A 23,781-nucleotide genomic window follows, 5' to 3' on the forward strand; every position below is an offset into this window, starting at 1 on the left:
CTTTAATGTAAAAAATTAGATGCCAGGTATTTTTTTTCCTGGAAATCCAGTGACAACATAATCCTCAGAAGACAGACAACTAATTAGCTCACATCTCTTTTGATTTAATTGCTTGTCTTATCTTGGTGAAATGATGTTTTTCTGTGTCTTGTTTGCCTGAGAATTTTAGCAGCTGCGTTTCCCTCTGTTTCATGGACAAGGGGTAGGCGCAGTATTAACATTCCTAGGTTGATTTTCTGCCTCATCCAGCTGGTAAAGAAAAGGATTAGATTTTTCTTTCCTCAGCAAAATGAAGAACATAGCTCTTCAGGGTGTGGGTGGGTACCATGCAGTAGCCAGCCTACAGTGAGATTTGTTTCAGGGGGTAGACTTTCTGAGTCACTAAAGCCACAGAACATTTAATGCTATGACAATACTGCCCACCATGTAAGAGCTTTATATTTGGAGAGGTTCAGTACTATGTTAACAATGCAATTTAATTCAGTCTTCGAAGTCATATAGTGTGTCAAATTATACATTCAAAAACCAAGATTCTGATCTCTTAGCTGATTCAGTTTGGCAGAGAAGAAAATTGGATTGGGCATGAAGAGACCTCAGTTCTAGCCCCAGTTCTGACACAAACTCGCTGTGTGACCTTGGGAAAGGCTTTTTAATTCTCTTTGCCTCAGTTTCTTCATTTGTAAAATGAGGGGTTTGAACTAAATTATTTTAATAGGATGAGAGATTCATCTATCCCATTTCTTCTTATTTTATGGGTGAGAAAACAACTTCCATCAGTTTTAATGACTTGCCCAAGCTTACATAGGTAGCAAGCTGCACTGTGGGTTATGAACCCAGGTCTTCTGAATCCAAGCTAGTGCTTCTTCTACTGTACTATACTTGCTTCCTCTTGGGTCCATTCCGCTTCCAGTAATCTATTGTATTCTGTTCATAGAAGGGACCTTAGAGATCAACTGGTCTGGCTATTTTTGTTAAGGCATTAAAAAATGCTATTATAGAAAAGCAGAGAAACAGAAAAGCAAATATACCTAATATACAAAGTACACCGATGTATTGAATACATAAATGGGTCAAACATTTAACTCTTCTGTTCTAGTTCTGATCTATTCCTCGATTTTATTCTATTCTATGCTTTTGTTGTTGTTCAGTTGTTTCAGTCATGTCTGACTTCAAAATGCTCTTTGGGGTTCTCTAGGCAAAGATACTGGAGTAGTTTGCCATTTCCTTCTCCAGCTCATTTGACAAATAAGGAAACTGAGGCAAACCGGGTGAAGTGACTTTCTTAGGGTCATATAGCTAGTAAGTGTGCGAGGCCGGGTATGAACTCAGATCCTCCCAATTCCAGGGCTGATGCTCTATCCACTGAAGCAAGCTGCTCATGCATGTGACTAGGGATGATGTTTTCATTGTGGTTTGCCTTCACATATCACCTTTCATCCCAGGCTTATCAGACTCCTCTCAAAAGCTAACAAATTCAACCTGATCTTGTCTCATGGATATCCTCCTCGTTTTGCAGCAAATAAATTTGTGCTTGTGAGATTTCTCTGAGGAGCATAGTGAGAAACGTGCCAAGTTAGGAGTCAGATACAGATTCTTGTCCCAGTACTGTTGCTGATTAGCTGGGTGACCTTGGGTAATTCTGATTTTTAGTTTCTTCATCTGTCAGATGAGAGGGTCAGACTAGATTGGATGTTCCAAGGCTCCTCTTAACACATCTTATGTTGCATATGATTGAGTGACCACACTATATACAAGGGATAGCAGATAGATGATGGACTTGGTAGTTAGGAAGTTCTGGGTTCAAATCCCACCTTTGATACCTATCTATATTATCACTTCTCTTTGCCTTGGTTTATTCATCTGTAATTTGGAGGTGATAATAGCTATAATACCTACTTCACACAGTTGTTATGAGACTCAGATAAATAATTTCTGTAAAACACTTTGCAAGCTTCAAGTCACAATATAAATATTAGCCATTGTGATTGCTGTCACAATACTTGAAAGGCAGCCAGTTGTTCTTCTGGGATTTTTGTATCTGCTCTTGCTTAAATGCCAAGATGGTAGACTTGAACTTTCAAGACTGCTTCTGAATTCGAAGACTGAGTGACTCATATGGCTATAATCCCAAGAGGTAGGATTTTATATTGAACCGTGTTGATCACTGCAAGAAATGCAGCCTTCTTTAGACATAAAAGTTAATGATTTCAGATTTAAGTGACCTTAGGTTGAAGTAAATGACAAAAGAGGGGGATCAAAACCCCAAGAGAACTGCATCAATAGCAACATTCATTGCATTAGGTAGAATCCAATTAAAACATCAAATGAGAAATTCTATGAATTTTATATTACCTAAAAGCCATTATTGCTTATTTTAGTCAAGGGCAAAGACCTTCCATGACATTTCATTTTTATGAGTTTCAATAAACTCAAATGGAACCTCATCCAGTGTGTGGCAGAGGTTTATGGGAATCATTTTCTTTTTCTTTCTTCTTTTTCATATTGAAACTGGCGCAAACACAAAGAGGTGACTAATCTTTCAGAACTGTATCAGAAGTCACCTAAGCCTATTTGGCGCATAATGGATGTTATCTCACGTTTGCTCATTGTGGCCCTTATTGGATCAGTGGCAGAGAAATCACATATTTGGGGTGGGGAGGGGGCGGAAGTACAATGCATCTATAATTCTGTCATATATAGAAGATTATAAACTTTTAACTTGGAGATCCCTTCTTTTTCTAGTTCTGCCATTAACTTCCTATAATCCTTTCATTTCAATGGACTGTTGTTAAATGCTAGGTGACACAGTAGATAGAATACCAGGCTTGGAGTCAGGAAGAAGGTGCTTCGTGGCTTTAAAATCTGGCTTCAGACACTTACCAGCTGTGTGACCTTGGGCAAGTCACTTAACCCTGTTTGCCTCAGTTCCTTATCTATAAAATGATCCGGAGAAGAAATTGGCGAACTACACCATTATCTTTGCCATGAAAACACCAAATGTGGTCACAAAGAGTTGGATGGACATGACTGAAACCATTCAACAACAGCAACAGTTAGCAAGGTACTGTGCTAGGTCCTAGTACAATAAAAATAAAAATGAGACACTATTTGCCCTCCTCAAGCTTAAAGTCTGAGGCAGGGTGGGGAGGGAGGGCGACTGTATACACACAAGTAAATACAAGATTTTTTGAGGAGTCAAAAGACAATAACCACTGGGGGTGGGGAGGAGGGTAGGCAGGGAAAGCTTTACTGAGGAGGTAGTGTCTGCACTGAACATTGAAGGTAGATAAGGAGATGAAGATGACCTTGAGTCATTGATGCATCAGTTTCCAGGAGGATAAGGATTTGGAGATGCTGTATATATCAACTGGCAAGCATTTCTGTATACCACGCATGGAGCATACAAATGCAAAAGTGATACAAACAAATAAGATTCAAACCTAGTCCCTGCCCTCCAAGAGTTTTTGTTCTACTGGAGGGATACAGTATATTTTAACTTTTGTTTTATTACTAAGAAAGATAGCTTGCTTTTTAACAGATCATATAATCTCTATGTTTTTATCTGCAGAACAGGACTAGTACCAACAGACCAGGTGCTGTATCTTGGCTAAAACTTGTGTTAAGATCATTGGATGGAGATGTGGCTCTATTGACATTAAGTGGAATAATCCCTTGAGAAGGATATTTTTTAAAATATTTCTATGAACCTCAAATTCCTCTAAAGAAATAGAGCTGACATAGAAAAGTATGTTGAGTGATGGTGGTGTCATGACACCATGTATTGATTATCAGGGTGACAGCATTGGAAAGGAACACAAAGCACAAGGCTGTGTTTATTACTGATATAACAAAAGGTAAAACTCAGTTCTCTAGTTATTTCATGGTTCTTTACCCCACCTCAAATCACAATGTGAGCTTCCCCACTTCAGCCAAGACTGTATTTATGTGGAAAGAGCACTGGGTAATGATAACAGTAACAATAATAACACTAAGTAGAATTTATATAGCACTTTAAAAATTTGCAAGGAGATTTACACATGTTATCTCATTTGATCTATGATAATCCACATTTTTACAGATAAAGACTTTTCCTATACACAGAAATTGCCTTCTGTATTGGAAGTATCTGCACCTGTGAACTCACAAATCACTGAAGGAATCAAGAAAATAACAATAAATAACAAATAAAATAACAAATAACAAACAAACAAAAAATAACAAATAAAATAACAATACAAACTTTAAAAAAAACAATTCCAGACCTCTGATTTTTATGGGAATAGGGAATTCCTGTTGCAATCACTTCTTCCATCAGTGCAGATCAGCAACTCATCCATAATTTATATAACAGTCTTAGAGAGTCTCCTGGAGGCACTGAGTGGTCAAGTGCCTTGCTCACAGTCATACAAATAGTACCTGACAGAGGTAGTACCTGAGGTCTCGATTCCAAGGTTGTCCCTCTCATCAATATTTTCAACTGCTTTTCAGGATTCAAACATCATCACTATGAAAGCTGAATTGAGAAAACTTGGGATGCCTTGCAGATTTAAATTGTGAACCAACAGGATAGGGGAAACACTAGCATTTCCAAATTCTTTGCAGGTTTGTTGTTATTGAGTCATTTCAGTTGCATCTGACTCTTTGTCAGACCCCATTTGGGGTTTTTTCTAGGCAAAGATACTGGAGTGGTTTGCCATTTCCTTCTCCAATTCGTTTTACAGGTGAGGAAACTGAGGCAAATAGGGTTAAGTGACTTGCCCAGGGTCACACAGCTAGTGAGTATCTGAGGCCAGATTTGAGCCCAGAAGATGAGTCTTCCTGATTCCAAGCCCAATGCTCTATCCACTGCACTAGCTAGCTGCCCCCGTCAGTACCTGGAGTTCCATTGTGCAGAAAATGTTTTCTGGTAAAATAGTATTGTTGTAGATTGCCACCCATAGTGGCTGCTAGTCATCCCTGCATTCAGAATTGGCATTGGAAATGTCTGAGCATCACAGGGACATTTTCATGACCAAATAGGGTACATAATTCATCTGGAGGGAGTTGATTAGCAAAGATATAAATCTATACCCAAGGCCAGGCAGCCCTAAGAAAGGTTACATACAGTTTGGTTTTTGGAAATAACAGTGAAATACTTGTATATTTATATTAATAAAAAATGTAAACCAGAACACTTGATCACATTAAACAAGACCAAAGCCAAGTCCAGGCAGACGTGGTGTTCTGTGTGATGGGTTTAGAGGGGAGGATGGAATGGGATGATAGGGTGAATAGTCTGTGGCTGAATTCAGTAGTAGACTAAACATTTTGCTTCTGGCTGCCTTGAACTTCTAGATGCCGGGCTCTGGGGTGTGCTGTTGAGCTAAATTTTGATCCTTGCAGGCAATCTGGACATTATAATAGGAGGGCAGGTGGCCCTGCATTTTGAAAAATCAAATCACAGCTTTGTATAAAAGTGATACTGATTTAAAACTTACTTTGCTCCACAGTAGGGCATGTAGATGAAGGCTATAAATCAGCATCGAAGTAACAAGAAAGAGAAACTGTGTGCAAAGCCCCATCGATGAGTGCCCAGGTGCCTCATCGAGGGCTCTCCTCACAACAGCAGCCGTGGTAGATGAGATGAAGCACAGACCTCTGCAATAACATCCTCTTTCATTTATCATTTGTTAGTCCAAACATTGTCCTCAGAGAACTGAAATAGACCATGGGTGGGCTCACCTCAGAGATGTGTTGTTTGGAAGGGGAGAGATAACTGGTCGGCCATTATTGTAAAATAGTGCTTGAAAAACAGTAAAAACCTCAATTTTTTAAAAATGTAAATGTATTTTAAGACACTGGACAGAATTCTATTCCCTAAATGTTTAGAAACTGAACAATTTTGAATCACTAGACTTCCCTTTGGTGAATGACAGAGGGGCAGAAGAAAGAACACTTGAATCTGGAGACCAAAGACCAGGGTTCTGGCCCCAGTGCCATCATTTACTAGCCATGTGACCTTGAGAAAGTTACCGGCTCTCTGATCCTTAGTTTTGTCATCCCTACGATGGGATTAATCCCTGGTCTGCCTTCCTTTACAGCACTATTCTAAGGAACGAATGAGAAAATGTGTATGAGAGTGTGGTATAATCATGGCATGGAATATAAATGCAAGCTAATATTATTATTACTATCACCATTATAATCATCAGCATCCTTGTTCTATTGTAAATGGTGACCTCGTGACTTGAAATTGCTAACGCACTCCACAATTTAGGGAGCATTTTATTCATTATTCACTTGGCAGAGAATTTCCTCTTAAATTGCATGTATAGTCCAGCCTTGAAAATAACTAATTATCCAACTGCCCAGAGGGAACAGTTTATGAGGGCTAATAGTAGAGAATGCTGATTTCACTTATTGGCGAATCTCAACTGTCCAGAAGCCGATTTGCATAGTTATTGTTAGAAACTCTTTGGGGGCAGGGGCAGGGGATAATCAGACAGAAGTGGTAAAACTCAAGTGCCAATCAGGAAGTCAAAAATGATAGCTAATGAGAGGAGAGTTGGGGATTGTCTCTGGATTTAAATCTGCCTTGTCATGCCTGTCCTTCCTTACTAGAGATAATTAAATATTCACGGAATTTTGTTAGCCATACATACCTACAGGAAGGAAATAATCATAATTTTTAAAAACCCTTCATTCGGAAGAATGATAAACAATCATTCTTCCTAAGGAATTTTAACAGACTGAATGTTCCTTCCAGGGCATCTCTGAATACAGAGATTTCTCTGTAGGGCTGAACTCTAGAGGGTAAATAAAGCAATTCGTGGTGTCATAGAAATAATGGTTCATTGATTGGTGGTTGTCCTTTGTTCTTGAAGAGGACCAAAATGACCCCCCTACATTGGAGTCAAGGTACAGTGTATCTGACCATGGCTGCTCAGAGCAGTACGAGCTGAGAAGGCTCTACCACAGGGATAATTTTAGAACTTCCCAGGGAATACCTTCATAGGCAACAGCATACATTCGGATGTGGAAATTCTTCTATGTAAAAAAAATCAGTCACTGTAATAGTCATATATTATATAGTTGTATAGAATGCCTCCTCAGAGCAAGTCCCATGATTCTAGACTATAGATGAAACTTCCAGAATGAGACTGGGGAGAATAGAGCTTTTGAGTAGTAGATACCTCCATAAGTTTATTATTTCAGAGAACTAGGAACAGGACAGTAATTGACAGGACAGCCAACTGTCCACTTCTGTCCCCTTCCCAAAGCTAATCTAGGGCCTGAATTTACAGTGCTGCCCTCACTTAAAAAAATTAGTAAATGTAAATTCTGACCCAGACTTTGCCCTGGTGAGTTTTAATTTTTAAAATTATTTTTCTTTATTTTATTAAATATTTCCCAATTAGATGTAAAAAAATTTTAACAATTATTTTAAAAATATTTTGAGTCTCAAATTCTCTTCTTCCTTCCAGCCCCTCTTCCCTCCTTGTGAAGGCAATGAATTTGTTTCCATTATATGTGTGAGGCCATGCAAATCATATTTCCATGTTAGCCGTGTTGCAAAAGAAGATACAATAAAAATAAAGTAAAAAAAAAGTACACTTTAATCATGTAGTCAGAGTTCATCAGTTCTTTCTCTGGAGATGGATGGTCTCTTTCATCATGAGTACTTTGGAATTGTCTTGGATCATTGTCTTGATCAGAACAGATAAGTCTTTCACAGTTGATCATCTTTGCAGTATTGCTGGTACTGGGTACAAGCTCTGGTGAGTTTAAATGTGAATCCTTCTAGTCATAGGAACCTTCTCTGCTTACTATTGTGATGGTCCCAGCTCTATCATGATTATACTGTACTTGAATTCTCTTCCTTAGAAACAAAACATCACCTTAATGACAAAGTGCTTTGTGGATGCAAGTTTATGATGAGAAGGCAGCATGTGGATAGAGGGCTAGGCCTAGAGGTGAGAAGACCTGGGTTCAAATACCAGCTTTGGCCCTTACTCACTACACGAGTGGACTTCTCTATGAAGTCATGTAGTTGTCCTTCATTCTCAAAGAAGACTAAAATGACATCACTGTGTTGGGGTCAATGAGCAGTGGGACCAACCGTGGCTGATCAGGCCAATATAAGATCGGAAGGCTCCACCATGGAATGGGCACAGAGAGTCTGTATGAACGTTTAGGGTGGAGGTGACTCTAAATTTGTGCAGCTCACATTTCTTTGGAGCTGTTTGTGCTGATTTTGGCCAATTAACACCAAGAGAACAGAGGTTCTCCATCAGCAAGCACTGCACCATCCATATATGGAACCATCGGTTATGGCAAACGGAGAAGTTTTGAATGCGGCGGATAAGTTCACTTACCTGGGCAGTATACTTTCCAGGGATGATAATAATTGATGTTGTCGATAATGAGGTTGATGCATGCATTGCCAGAGCTAGCTCAATGTTTGGGAAGCTCCTAAGGAGAGAAGCAGTATTAGACTGACTACCAAACTGAAGGTCTACAGAACCGTTATGCTGACCTCATTGTTATATGACTGTGAAACCTGGAATATATACTAGTGCCATGCCAGGAAATGGAATTGCTTCCATTTGAATTGTCTTAGGAAGATCAAGTCATAAGCACTCAGAAGTTACGCTGGTGTGAGAATCCTCCCTCTCCCTCACCCTCCCACCCCTCACCACAGCTCCCGGCAAATACTGTAGATCTGCTAACAAAGTCATAGGTCCTTTGAGTGTTCAGTATATTTATGGTGGTTCTGAAGTTAATCCACAAAAAAGGGATAGTAATGATGAACTTGGAGACATAAAGATAATACACTCCAGAAGAGAAGTGATCAGGCATGAAATATAAACTTGAGTAGTGTCAGTGGCTTGAAATGAAGGAGGGTAAAATAGGATAGTCAGTAAATGACAAGATTTGATAGAGAATGAAAGAAATTAAAAAGTGGGATCATGGTGGCCTGGGAAGGGTGCTTTGGTCAAGAAGTCAAGAAGATGGTGAGAAGAGCAAGAGAGCTGTCTGCTGAGCCAGCTTTTCCTGAAGCAGTGGTCACGATTGAATTACAAGGTCAGTGAAGGTTCTGGTTGTAGGAGCCAGGGAAGCAAGTAACTTAGGGTTCGGATGGCTCGAAGAACATAATTTTCTTGTGGAAAATGATGGGGAATTCCCCTGGACCTAAGCCACTGTCTGGCGACAGCAAGGATTGGATTAAGAGAACTAGTTGAGGGGTGGCTAGGTGGCGCAGTGGATAGAGCACCGGCCCTGGATTCAGGAGGACCTGTGTTCAGATGTGGCCTCAGACACAGAACACTTACTAGCTGTCTGACCCTGGGCAAGTCACTTAATCCCCATTGCCCAACACCCCCCCCCAAAAAAAAAAGAATTTAAAAAAAAGAGAACTAGTTGGCCTCAGGTAAAAAAAAAAATATTCTAAGGAAAAGTTCCATATATAAGTGAAACATGCCAACTTAGCTTCTTGACTAAGCAGTACACCACCATTTTACCTGTATATAAAGTAGATTTTGCATTTTTAGCTGCTGACAGTGTGATGTGGGAGATGGGACAAAGAAGACAAAAAGATATTGTCATATCTCCCCATTAGGTGGTAGAACCTGGGGCTGGAGCTTCCACAGCAAGTCGGGTACAGGGTACTCCATGGCACTAGGCTGGATTGATATAAACTGTCACTGTCAATCAAAACCAGGAATACTGATGTCAGGTTAGTGCTAGAAACAGGCATCAAACATTCCAAGCTAAGGTAGTAACTGGAAATGATTGCCCAACATGCTGAAGCTGGGCCAGAGATGCCAAGAGAGCAAGATCAAGGATGCAGAAAGCTGAAGAGGCTAGGAAAGTACACAGGTTGCTTTGTAATGATATGTACCTCTACATTTTTCTTTTAATTGTGGGTTATTGGGTGCCAACTGCACTGCCCTTGGCTTCCTAAAGAAACCAGCTAACCTACATGTGGAAACTAGAGAGCGGTCTCATTTGGGACTCATTTGGAATGAGTTTTTGTGAGCTTGGGTGGACTCCCCTGTGGCAAACTTGTGAGAGACAAGAGTCTCTCAAACATGGACAGGCCTGGGTAGGTTTGGATCTGATCCAGAAATCAGAGATCCGTTTGAATATTTGAGAAGTTGGGGAGTCTTCTGTTTGAGGATATACTTAGTGGTTTCATCTTATCCTTTCAACTACCTGCATGAGGATACCAGGACCATTAAAGAAATGAAATTTGCTTTGAAATACTTGGATAAAAGATTTGCGGTATACTCAGTACTTTGCTATGGGCAATTAGGCAGGCCTGAAGTCAGGAAGACTCATCTTCCTGAGTTCAAATCTGGCCTTAGACGCCTACTAGCTGTGTGACCCTGGGCAAGTCACTTAATCTTGTTGGCCTCAGTTTCTTCATTTGTACAAATGAGCTGGAGAAGGAAATGGCAAACCACTCCAGTATCTTTGCCAAGAAAACCCCAAATGAGGTTACAAAAATACGACTGAATAACAACAACAATAGTACTTTGCTACTAGCTTTGGGGTTTGGTATCTTATTGTTACACTAATAGTTTTTTCCTTTAATACTTCAAGAATCTGTAATTTTGTTGGACCCTCTTCCAATCCAATAGATAGTCTTCAAGTTCTATTGTGGCTGAACCTGGTGGATGATGAGACACTTTGAAATTAGCTACACAGGCAAAAGCTACTGACTGCTGGGTCTGCACTCAAACTGGCCTTTCCCAGCTGGGCGGGTCCCGGCAGGACCTTCCATTTTGTTAGTATGACTTTTGGTAACTCGGGGTCAACTTCACACCACCACGATGCATCAAATGCTTCAATGGAGGGATAGCTCTTTACTTACCCATACATAAATGGATTTATGGTCTCATCCATGTCCCTGTTCCTTCTAACAGAGATTATAACTCATCTTTGCCTTCTTATCCTATGTGACTTTACCTGTACCCTCCTATAAATTCTCCACAGAATGCCTAGCCTACCCAATGTTTTAAAAGCCCTCTTTAGGTGTTCTTGTTTGCTTTTTTGAGCCTGGCTCACCCTTTCTCTCCCAGGCTGGAAACGCAACAGCCATTCATGAGCCTGCCCTCCTTGCTGATGGGCATTGACCTGCTCTACTTCTGACCTGAGATGCTTTGGCCCTCTTTAGGCAGCCTGGTGGCTCCCTTCTCCCAGGGGCTCACCATATTGGTGACAGATTTTGTGCAGACATCTGATTGTCTTTAGCCTTAATGTAGCTCAGAGCTACCAAGTTCATGCAACCCACGAACCTCATCTACCCCACTAACAGGAACTATAGGCATATAGTACCATGCCCAGCCCCTTCAGGTCTTTTAACATTTCTTTTCTTTTTTTTTTTTTTTGGCTAGGCAGTGGGGTTGACTTGCCCAAGGTCACACAGCTAGTAAGTGTTATGTGTCTGAGGCCGGATTTGAACTCAGGTCCTTCTGAATCCAGGGCCGGTGCTCTATCCACTGCGCCACCTAGCTGCCCCTCTTTTAACATTTCTTAGGTAGCAGTGTGACGTTTGATCTGTCCATCTATTACTCTTCTTGCCTGACCAGGCTGTGTCCTGACCAGATAGCTGCTGGGTGATATATTTATTATATCTTCTTATTTAATTTATAATAAGGATGTCAGTAATGATATGAGTGAAGTCATCCTATTAGGTGTCCTTAACCAGGGGTTAACTTGTTTTTGAAAGATATTTTAAGAACTATTTAAATATAATCAGTTTCCTTGGTAATACCGTGTATTTTATTTTGTGCATTAAAAAAATTATTCTGACAAGGCACCTGTAGCTACATCAGGCTACAAAAAGTTTCCATGATACAAAAAAAGACTAAGAACCCCTGCCTTAGCCATTGGACAAAGCTCACATTTAGAATCTCAGCAGCCAACTTATTATTTATAGATGGTCTAAAAACTATCTGAGTCTTATTATTCTCTCCCTCCTTTCCCCCACATCACCAGTATCACTGAAGAAGCAGAAGGGGCCGTTTTGCATTTTTGTTTGTTTCATGCATCCCATGGTCAAAGAATTCTGTACTGTCACCATTCTACAGGTGATAACCCGGGTTGGTCCTCAGATAAAAGATACATTATGTTTCTCATACCATAATAAAAGCTTTTCCAGCCTGGAAAAACATGCCAGAGCTTAAGCTGGACTGGCATAGCCTTTGAGAACTCAGGCTCACATCCATGCCTTGATGAGGTATTGGAGGAGAGTTTTAATGGAAAAAAATGTTTTTGTACTCATCAATCCTGGCAGCGTTTTGCTTACGTATGAAATTAGGTGATTAATTTTCCTTTTCAAAACTTTAGTCTCAAAACTCAATATGATTTTATTTCAGTTTTAAATTTTTTTTTTAGTTGGAATTCTACATGATCATTCTTCTCTCTTGGGTAAAATGTGTGGACAAACGGGGCTGGCCTTGATAAATATACACTGACTTTCTGGAGATATTTTAGGGATGAAAAAGAGTAATAAAATCAGGAATCATGGAACAGTTTCTAATTTCAAAGACAAACTGTTTGACCTTTCCTGCACAGTTCAGATAGACAGCAAGAAGAAACCACAATGAAGGAAATTGAGTTCCAGGCCAGGTGACATACAATCAAAACAATGCACCATGATCGGTCTGAAATTACAGCGTAACTCATTTATTTTTGGCTGCACTTGTAACTCATACCAGTCACTTTGGAACCAAATGATTATTGATTCTCTTCTTTTAATTTTTTTTTCCTTTTAAAGGTTTCTTCCAGCTTCTTTTCTCACCAGTGTAAAAAATGTAATTCACCAATTACTTTCACAAAATTTATATTCACCAATATAAAAAAAAGTCACCAAAGTAAAAACTCATAATTTCTACTGAAAGAGATACGTGATGATTCACATTTTGTGCTTTGGCCCCTGCTGCAAACAGCCTTCTCCTCGAAAAATCTAGACTTGTCTGAGACTTTCGAGCATCCAGAACCTTCAGTGCAGTATTCGCAGATTTCTTTCTTTCTCTACCACGTACCACTTCTTTTAAGCAGTCTTTTCTCAGTGCCTTCAGCTATAGATTTTTCCTTCTTAATGTAGGGTTTCATGTACCATGCTCAAAGTTTCTATCCAGCAGAATCTGCTTTAAAAAGCAGAGGTTGGTGTTACCCTTTTGGACTCTGAAGGAGTTTAATATTTATGGCAGTCATTTCATTAAGAGTACTGGCAATGAGAAGTGAAATGTCTTCGATCAGGAATTGAGAGGAAATGGAAAGTCTGTTGTAAAATCATCAGAAAGGTAAACTTAGAGCAAGCAATATAAGCTGGCTTGTAGTTTCTCTGCAAAATGAAAATGAAAGCTTCATGATTTTTTGCTGCTGTTAAACAGAGGTTGCTGACTGAATATCTGTACCAGTTTCTGAGACAGTCAGAAAATATTTTCATATTTCTTTCAGATAAATGATCCTCACAGCATTCAGCTGAAGTTAAAGAAGTGTTCGTTCTGTGCCTCAGGTCCACATCTATTAAAAAGAGGACACATTTATTTACCTAAGGAGCCAGAGTATATTTATTCACTTGCATTTATTTATTATTTTTTTCATTTATTCAACAACTGCTGATGCTTTGGGAAATACAAAGATAATTAGGTTAATCATAATCTCAGTGGCAGAAGAAGGAAGAGAAGCTAAGACCTTTTTAGAAGGCTATACCCCTCCCTCAAAATTGAGAATCTTTTAATTATATGGAGAATGGAGGGTTAGCCTAGTTTGGCTGTACTGAGAAATTGACTCAAACTTAGTACCAGCTTTTTATTAAGTTTTTCAAAATTTCAGCCATATCAGACAGGTAGCATCTCTCCAGCCTTTCTGTCATTTATAGTTTCTGTCACTAAACTCTAGCCTCAGAGGACCAGGTTTTTTAGCATTTTGAAGTCTGGTCATTATTTCTGAGCAGCACCATAATGTGAACAGGGTTATTTTTCTTTCTACTGTTGGCACACTCTGCATTTAAAGAGGCATTGATGGTCTAACGCCTATGCAGGGCCCCCTGTGGGCTGTTTGTTAGCTTTCCTGGAACAATTATCCTGTCTGCCCTTGGCATGCGCTTCCAGTGACAGCTTATTGCTTCACAGAAGACCAGCTGCTCTTCACTTACCAGCCCACCAAGACAGGGGTGGTAATGGAAGAGGTAGAGGAAGCCAAAGGTAGCCTGCACCTCATGGAGAGGAGTAAGGGTGGGGGAAGGAGGAGCTATATTTGGACCAAATTGGGCCTCCTTACTGTCTCTGTTGCAGCCAAGAGTCGCCATCAGAAAATCATTCCAACATCAGAGATGTTTTCTATATGACAACAATATCAACATTCGCATTATTTTTAAAAGCATTTGTCAAACTATTTCAATGGGAGACCGATTTCAAATAATGAGGGAGATTAAACTGAATAATAGATTTATCAGTGCTTGGGAAAGGAGGGGTCATAGCATAAAGAGAATGTTAGCATGGTCTGTGTCTCAGTGGAATAAGTATCTCTATCCTTCCCCATTTCCACCTATGTAACTTCTATTTTTCAAAGGACTTACAAATATTATCTCATTTGATCTTCATACAAATCCTGATAGGCAGAGCAGATAACTGTCCCTATTTTACTGATGAAGAAACTGAGGCAACCAAAATTTCATGTGACTAGACCCGGGTTGCATAAGCTTATGAGAGCCCGGCTTGGGATTTCAATCTAGTGCTATTCCTAAGAAGTTGTTCACTGTTATGATTTGGCCAGGCTAGTAAGAATAATAATGGTGAAATGACTCACATTCATATTGTGCTTTAAAGCTTACGAAGAGCAGAGTGTCAGGGAAACAGGTTTCAGAGAAAGTAATTTTCTGCATCTACCTTCTTATGCCCCCTTCATTCCCTGATCGAAATTCAGTGTCAGTGGGTTTCACCAGTAAAAGACAGAAGCAGCAATGCCCTGATGTTGCCAGGTAACTGCACAGATACAATTATGAAACCATAGGAAGCCTCATCATCATTGGTAATAGAAATGATTTAGTCTGGGAGCCTTAACTATTTCAGTTAGATGATTTCTATTACTTTTAAATGATTTGCATAGTAGTGAGAATGGGAAGATCCCCTTCATCCAGTCCTACTCTGCTTCTACCTCCTGGATGCCTATTAACCTCTGGGAGTCAAAAAGAAATCACAAAGCAGTCGATTATGTCGATATGGTTGGATATCCCAAGAGCTATTCTTGGCTTTGAGATCTTCAGATAAAGATTCCATGTAAATGTAAAACAGTATAGAGATTTGTGTGTAGTGTGCTCATAAGGTTCTGAACCCTTTGTCCCAATGGACAAATCTAATGAACCATAACTCACTGGCAAGCATGCACAGCTCTGTCCAGTTGAGTCCTTTCCAATAACTGTTCAGGAATGGTGAGTGGGGGCTGTAGATGGCTTCTGTGTCTATGAAGAGTTTCATTCCCTCACTTATTAGTTAATGTGGCCATTTTCTACATGACTTTTCTATCACCAGGCTTGCAATTCTCAGTACAATACAGACAAAACTAAGATGGTATTGATTCTTTGAGAAATGGTCCATTTGGGGTATTTTAGGCACTCTATGAACATGTATGTGTTTTTATGTTGCAGATTTGGAGGAGAATCAAAGTCAGTGCTCAAAAACATACAATTCAAATCCTGGAAGTGGTCAGCCCTGGCAGGGTCCCGAAGCTAAGTCGAACTTGTCGTCCGCAAGCTTATGTGATGGGGACAATGGAGATGGAGTTGAAGAAAATATTGTTTACCTCTGATTGTGTGTTGTCATTGATTTTTGTCATGGTTGTTTCAAACAAAACACTAGCACTTTGGAGATAAAGTTGTATTTTTTTTTTTGCTTTCCTATTGTGCATAGTTGCTGTCTATAAGAACTTTCTGCATTAAGAATTGTATTTAATGTTCTGTGCAAGACCTTTTTTTGACATGAGTATAACAATTAAGTTATTTTGAAAACACTTCTTTTTAAAATAATTTTTTTAAACTTATCACAGCCCCTTAAAAGGTGCTTGATGGGGAAATCCAATTTAAATGAGCAGAAATATTTTAAACATCACAATGACATGATAAGAATTTCAAATTGTATTTTCATCATCTTGAATCTCCAAATTTCTCTTAAAATTTGGATTTAAAAAAAAATAGTTTTAAAGAGTTCTGTGACTGGTGGGAGTACTTTTTTTAGCATTCATTTACTAAAAACAGTGACTACAGAGGGCTGATGAGAATAGGAGAGTCCCTTTTTCAGCTGCCCTAAATGTACTGTTCTCACTTGAGGACATAAGGATGAGTGAATCTTTGAGATAGGAATGACTGTGGTTAAGTGGTTACAATGCATCTTTAAGCTACAATCCAGTATCCTCTTTCAACACAATCATCCAAAGGGACCAGAGATACTCACCAGTCAGCTATGAATCATGTAGTGAAATTCTTGTTAGAGGCTTGGCCTACAGCCTTTCCAGTAGAGTCTAGAAAACATGAACATCCATTTGCCACTCATCAAACAAAACCCTTCAACTGTTTTAAAGGGAAAAAACCAAACAAATTGTGCTACTGCTGTGAAGTCCAATGCATGTCTCCTTTTCCAGAAAGGAAAAATAGCCAGTTTTTCCCTTCCTCCCCCCCGCCCCCACCCATCTTCAATGTAATATCAGTCTTTGTGTGGTAGAAATAAACCAGGAAATATTTCCAACTCTTGTTCTTCAGAAATATTTGTATACTTTTTTGTCAGTGTCAATAAATATCTTATGCCTCACTGGTTCCACTTTGTAATCTCTGATATTTAGTTTCAGACCACAAGGAAAACGCCCTCAAACCCTCATATTAAAAGAAGAGACTTTCCAAGACATTTAATTGACCTTGAATATCAACATATATTGGGAGGGGTATTGGGGTCTTGAAACAAGTTGATTTCTTTACTTGAAGTTTTAGGCTTATAACTAAATGATTATTTTTCGATTAGTTTATTTTATTTTTAATTATTTTTTTCCAATTAACATTTATTTTCTCTCCTTCCTACCTCCCTTCTCACCTCCCCAAAAAAGCAAAAGGAAAACCCCATAACTAAAATGCATAATCAAGCAAAACATTCCCACATTGACCATGTTTAAAAATGTGGATCTCATTCTGCATATTCTTGTTTATCACCCCTGTCAAGAAATGGGTAGCATTCTTCATCATTGGTCCTCTGTAATCATGGTTGGTGATTACATTGATCAGAATTCTCACTCAAATTGTTTAATTTTGCAATATTGTTATTATAGCATTAATTATTCCTCTGATTCTGCTCACTTCACTTTGTATCAGTTCATACAGGTCTTCCCAGGTTTCTCTGAAATCATATCCTTTGTCATTTCCTATGGCACAAGAATATTTCACTTTTAAGTCCCCATGGCATAGGGGCTAGAGCACCAATTTTGGAGTCAGGAAGATGCTAACCGGGGCAACATTAGTTGAGTCAACTAACCTCTTAGTGGCCCAGACAACTCTCTAGATCTATAACTTCCTGATGAATTGCCAATTTGTATCAGCAAAGGGAGCTTCCACACTGGAAAATCTCTATATTGATGAATAACATCCAGTCCCTGATATTCTCCCCCACCTACAAATCCCCAACACACAGTTTAAAATGGAGCTTTGTTGCATTCATTAAGATATGTATGTAAGTATGTATACACATATATGTGTATATACATACACGTGTGTGTATATATGTATATATGTGTGTGCGTGTGTAGATAGATAGGTAGATAGATATGGCCACACTATTTGAATTTAATCACAATCACATGGGAAAAGCCAGCAAGGAATATTTTACAGAACAGAGGGGAGTTATTCAATAAACCCGCTCACATGCAAGCAGAATTGCTCCTAAACCATGAGCCATGTTTATCACATTCCTAACTATCTCTAGGGAAGGTTTTTTAAAATGCCCTACCCATCGTTACCATGGTCTACTTGAAAAATTTTTAACTTTTTACAGGAAAGGAAGCTTGCATCAAGTCCAAAGTTTTTTTAACCTTTTTGTGTGGGTCTTGGGCCCCTTTGACAGTTTTGTGAGGCCTGTGGAGCCTTTCTCAAAATATTTCTTTTAAATGAATAAAATAAAATACATAGTACTGCCAAGGACACCAATTATGTTGAAATTTAATTAAGAAATTATTTAAATAACAAGTTCATGGACCCCAAGGTAAGACTGCCCAGTTTACCCTAAGTCTTCTCTCCTGTAATTTTAATCTCTTCCTTCTTTTTCTGTCATTGGTGATGGCAAACATTTGACTCATTTTTGCTCTATGACAATCCCTTCATGTTCATAAAAAGAGTTGTTAATTAGTCTTTTGTCATATAATTTCTAACCTAGTTCCAATTTTTAAAAACTTTTTATTGGAATTACTTTTAATCATTGATGATTTTGAAAAAAATTACATGGATCAGAATCTGACACAGCAAATCATCAACAATGCAAACTCTAGTGAAGTAGGGACTTTCATTCTTTCCATGTATTATCATGTTTTCGTATTTAGAGAAAACATATTTTTCAGATAATGGGGGGAAAAGACCATGCATATTTGGAATAATCTGTCCCAATTCCTACATTGTATAAAATTCCAGTCTATATATACTTCCCTATTTTGTAAATGTGGCATTTGGGGCTTTCCTACTCTTAAGTGGATCCACATATACTCATAAGCAGAGCTTACAAGTCTCTACCTATGGATTGCTTTTACTGGTCAGCCGGAGGAGACAATTCAAAGGAAACGTATTTCATTAAATAGGATAGAGTGAATAGTTGCATTTCCTCCATAAGCCTGGGGCCACACTCTCCCACAAATGCATCCATGATCGGTGGAGGAGTAGACACACATTAGGATTGTATTTGAAGAAGGCGTGTGTAGAAAACATATGATCAGATCATACACATGGAGGGAAAACTCATTCCTCTAATGATGTCAAGTCACTAATTTTTTTTTTATTATGATCATTTCTTTGGACCTGCCTGCATGAGGTGTTTAAATTGATACTGTTCCCTCATGATCTCTTGTGACTATGTATCTATATGTAGATCTATACCTGTATATATATAGTCTTTGCTGCCTGTCGATTGTCTCTCATGGTTTCAGGTTCCTCAATTTCCCTTAGATGCCATCTTTTGGGCTTTATCTTTTCAAGGTGTCTGCTGGTTGTGTTGGCTCTCATGTGTTAGGGTACAGTGATTAAAAAGCCTCTCCCTTTAGGGGCAAGCTGATGATTATTATTTGGGGTTATTAGCAACCATATTCAGTCAAAGAAGAACACCTTCAGGCGAAGATTAATTAATAGGTTAAATGTCTTCTTTGAATTTGCTTCCTCTTGCTACAAGGATACACAATCATTGCCCCCAATTTTTGTTATAAATCACCTTAGTGTCTTAATTGCCTACTCTGCATGCCATTCCAAATGATTCTGAGGGCTGCTTTCCAATAAATCCCAAATGACTTCATAAGTCTAAAGCAGGGGTGGGGAACCTGTGGCCTTGAGGCCACATGTGGCCCTCTAGGTCCTCACGTGTGGCCCTTTGGCAGAATCTAAACTCAAAGTGCCACACGTGAGGACCTAGAGGGCTACATGTTGCCTTGAGGCCACAGGTTCCCCACCTCTGGTCTATATCATGGTCTTTACTGAGCCTACCCTCCCCCTTCCTCACACTCACCAAGACTTTTTGATTCTTACCATGCAGATGACCGGAGCAAGTACAAAAGCTGAACTAAGAGGGCAAGATAACTGTCTTCTTCTTGGCCTTCATTTATATGTATGTGTGTATATTATATAGATATGAATATATATATACATATAAAATATTTATATACACATGTCTACTATATATGTATATGTATGTGTATATATTATAAAAGATATTCACGCACATAGACATATACATATATGTGCATATATGTATATGTATACATATATAGCAACCAAGTTCCCAACTTTAAGCTGCCCTACAAGAATATTATCGTAAATTTGATGAATGAGCATTTCATCTCCTATAATCTAAATGAAGGATTTGGAGTACAGTATAGAGGACATATGTTCAGTTGAAGTACCATGGCATAAAGACAGAGTGTTAGATTTGGAGTTATGTCCTTATCATGACTCTGGTGCTTGCTTAAACTCTCTGAGATTCATTTTCCTGAACCATAAAATGTGGAAAATAATACTTGCACTACTCATAGAGGTTTTAAAGCAAAGTAGCATAGAAGTGCGAGATACTACAGAGTAGTCATTATAAGAACTTAGACTGGTCTTTGGTTTAGCTGCATGTAGACTTACTTGTTTGTATGGCAAGGAGACAAAGAACCTCAGAATTTGTTTCTTTAAAATGTATAATATCAAAAGAGCTAGCTCCATTATTACTGTAATTGTCAAGAATTGTCATCCAGAATTTCCTAATGTTGTCTCACTGGAGTTTGCAGGTAAAGTTTGGTGATGAAGAATTCATGGGATTATAGATTTAGAGCTAGAAAGGACCTTGGAAGCCATCAAGTCCAACCATTTGCAGATGAGGAACATCTCTCTAGATTGAATGACTTGTCTAGGGTCACACAATTAATAAGTGCCTGAGGCAAGATTTGAACTCAGGTCTTCATGATGTACAAGTTCAGTACTTTGTGCAATACACCCACCTAGAAGGCAAGGGGAACATTAATGCTGATTCTTTTCATTTAATTCAAGCCACCACTTATTTCAGATGAGTCTATTTGTAGGCAAAAACCCTATAATCAGTTTGTGCAGCTCAAACTCCCTACATCATTATAATGCTTCTATTATTCAATATAATTTAGGACTTTAAAATGAAATAAAAATGAGCCAATTGAAGTGAATGTCCAAGAAACCCTTTTTGCTGGAGATCTTGCTGACCTGCTTCATTGCTCTCGTGTGTCTGCTCTGTGTGAAATGAAATGATCCTGCCCCCTCTATTTCTAAGGGCAGGTCTGGGCTTTCTTCACCATGGCCCCAAAGCTGTTTGCAATTTCAAAGCAGCCAACTATGTCCGTTCCTATACAAGTTAATGGCTATTTTATACAGGTAGCCTTCATTCCTGTTGGGGCTGATTTTTGCTTATCCTGTTCACATAGCTTTAACTCCAGTGTCTTTTAATACTCTCCACTTGGAAAACCATCAGAGTGTTTAAGCTTTAATTATGGACTTTGAGGGCCATTTCTCTTAGATTGCCACCTAGCCAGGCCCTGTTTCTGCTCATTCTCTTTGGTAACAAAGAAGACCAGAGGATGGGAGGGAGAAGAGGGAAACAAAAAGGCAGATCTACACCATATAGCCAAGCCTGCCTCATGCCCTGACTGGAAACAGGAAGTGTGTCCTCAGGAAACTCTGAGCAGTTTTCTCATTTTAATGGAATCACAGATGAACCCTTTCAGTAAAGCTACTAGTTGTCAAGGGGCAGTTAAGGTCTGATCCTGTGGTTCTATCACATGGAATTAATTAAAATTCTGCCCTTTTCCTTATGTCATTCATTAAATTACATCAGAAATCATACAGAAGATCCCTATGTAGCTGTAACATAAAGTCAAAGAAAAGTGACCCAATTTCTCCAGGCTAAAAATAAGCTCTCTGAGAACTATTGGCATCCTCACTGAACCAATGGCTTGTTTCATAGGTTTTAGAGCTGGAAGCAACCTTGGAAATCATTTCCAGAGGTGTCAGGCTCACGGCTGGCAAAACTCTGGAGTATGGCCTGAACCAGATTAAAATGTAATTGGGAAATGTTTAAATAAAAATACAATGGGATGTAGATAATATTAATTTATGAATTCTAAGTCGACATGTAGCCTATAATCAAACCTACATGTAGTAGGGATCCATTTCTATTTGAGTATGATGCTACTAATTTAGGCCCAATCCTTCATTTTACAGAGAGTGTAATCTCCTTGAGGGTAAGCACAAATTTTCATTTTTGTCTTTTTATTCCCAAAGCTTAACACAGAACCTAGCACAAAGGTCCTTAATAAAGATTTGTTGGTTGCTATGATTGATTGATGAGAGAACTGAAGCTCAGGAGTAGAAGTAACTCATCCAGGTTTGTACAGTGAGTCAGTAGCTGACTTAGAATTTGAACACACTCTGATACTGAATCCATGGCCCTTTTACTCCTTCCCACAAAGAAATGTAAGGCAGTGCTGTCCCTAGTAAAACTTGAGGATTCAAGTTAACTGCTTGCAATCAGAGTGAGCAAAGAGAGCCTCCCAGACTTGTAGATGGTCAGAGAACTCCTCTGTGACGGGATGCTGCCCCTTAGAATTTGAATTGGGATTAAAAAGCCCTGGGACTGTCCCCTCATCTCTTCTCCTTCAACCAGTGCTCACAACTCCCAACCTTTCCTCCATTCAGGGTGGTATGAAGGAGGGAGAAAAAGAGATACAACTAGGAAAAGCACTGGAGACAGTAACTAAAGCAGGACAAGAACAGACACCCTTACCATTGCATGTTAATTAGACTACCCTAAGTACTGATACATCTGTGCCAATGAAGGGCAACCAGGAGGGTAGGGGGAAGAAGGATATTAGAAGGAAGTCACCAACAACCCTGTCTATGTGAAAGATCAAGAACTAAAAGCATGTAATGATTGGATCAAGGTCAGACATTATTATTCTATATTTGAATGATCTATCTTCAGGATTCCAGAGAGCAGCCCAAACTCAGGCATCCTGAGACAATAATGTACCCTCAGGACGGCCCCAAACTTTCTCAGTTCATGACAGCCTTAGCATCTCAATAATTTTTTCATTGGGCCTCTAGCTTCCCCCTCCCCACCAATACCTAAAAGTTCTATTTACTAAGTAGTTGGGTCCAAACAACTTTAAAAGCATTTATGTCTTAACAATTTAGTAGCTATTTGAAAAAAGAATACACATCCATTGAAAGAAATTTTTTTTCATTTTTAAATAACTACGATTGCTAATGGGATAGGTAGACCTATTGAGCACTGTACAACTTCTTAAACTTTGGAATCCGATTGGAAGCCACCACCTTTGTTTCCTGTTCCACCATTGATTTTTGCAGGCACTTGCTTTTAATCACAGCGACAACCAAAAAACCCTGTTTGCAATGATATGATATTTCAAATGGAAATAGGATTTGCTGAGCTTTCAAGGTCTTCATCTGTTGCGTTTCCCTCAAAAATTTAAAATATCAGCTGGTTCTTAATGAATTTTTGTTGAACAAGTGAATGGATGAATGGATGAAAAAAAGATCTGAGATTAGCTAGGTAGAGCTAGACCTAGAACCCAATTCAATTCTTCCACTTGATTGCATTTCTTCTGTGTGGAGGCAAAAAAAGAAAATGTTTAAAATTGGTAAATGAACCTTGTTTTGGGTGAAGTAATTTAAAAGAGAGCCATGGGTCAATAGTTTTGTAGGAGCTTCATGGATGAATAGCTTATAACACATCATAATTAAAACCCAGTTGTTTGGATACCAATCAGATGCTTTGAAGCCCATTAAGTCATAAGACTTAGCTATTACAAGCTGTTTTGAATTGTCGTGACAGATACTTGCCCAGGGACAAATGAGTCAAGAATGATATCACTGGCAAACAGGATAAGGAAATTAGACTGCATCCTCATAGAAGTAGATACCTCTTGCCACATCTACTTGATGTCACTGGCTTCCGGGCTCCCAAGGTCCAATACCACCCAATAGCCCCCAAACTGAATCAAACTCCCCATTAGAGATAATTACCCAAA

General features: G+C 39.0%; 1 protein-coding gene across 5 annotated transcripts in view; it reads left to right on the plus strand.

Annotated features, from left to right (window-relative positions):
• The window catches only part of ARHGEF28 (Rho guanine nucleotide exchange factor 28), a 249,912-nt gene extending 233,116 nt beyond the window's left edge, over nt 1–16,796 (plus strand). For all 5 annotated transcript variants that reach the window (XM_020998382.2, XM_020998383.2, XM_078153157.1 and 2 more), the window contains one exon: nt 15,641–16,796. In XM_020998382.2, coding sequence (XP_020854041.1) covers nt 15,641–15,801 — 161 coding nt within the window. In that variant the 3' untranslated portion in view covers nt 15,802–16,796. The remainder of the gene's footprint in view (nt 1–15,640) is intronic.
• The last annotated feature ends 6,985 nt before the right edge of the window (nt 16,797–23,781 follow it).

Source organism: Phascolarctos cinereus, unplaced genomic scaffold (genome assembly GCF_003287225.1).
Source record: "Phascolarctos cinereus isolate Bilbo 61053 unplaced genomic scaffold, phaCin_HiC Scaffold_4;HRSCAF=312, whole genome shotgun sequence".
In the NCBI taxonomy this organism is placed as follows: domain Eukaryota; kingdom Metazoa; phylum Chordata; class Mammalia; order Diprotodontia; family Phascolarctidae; genus Phascolarctos; species Phascolarctos cinereus.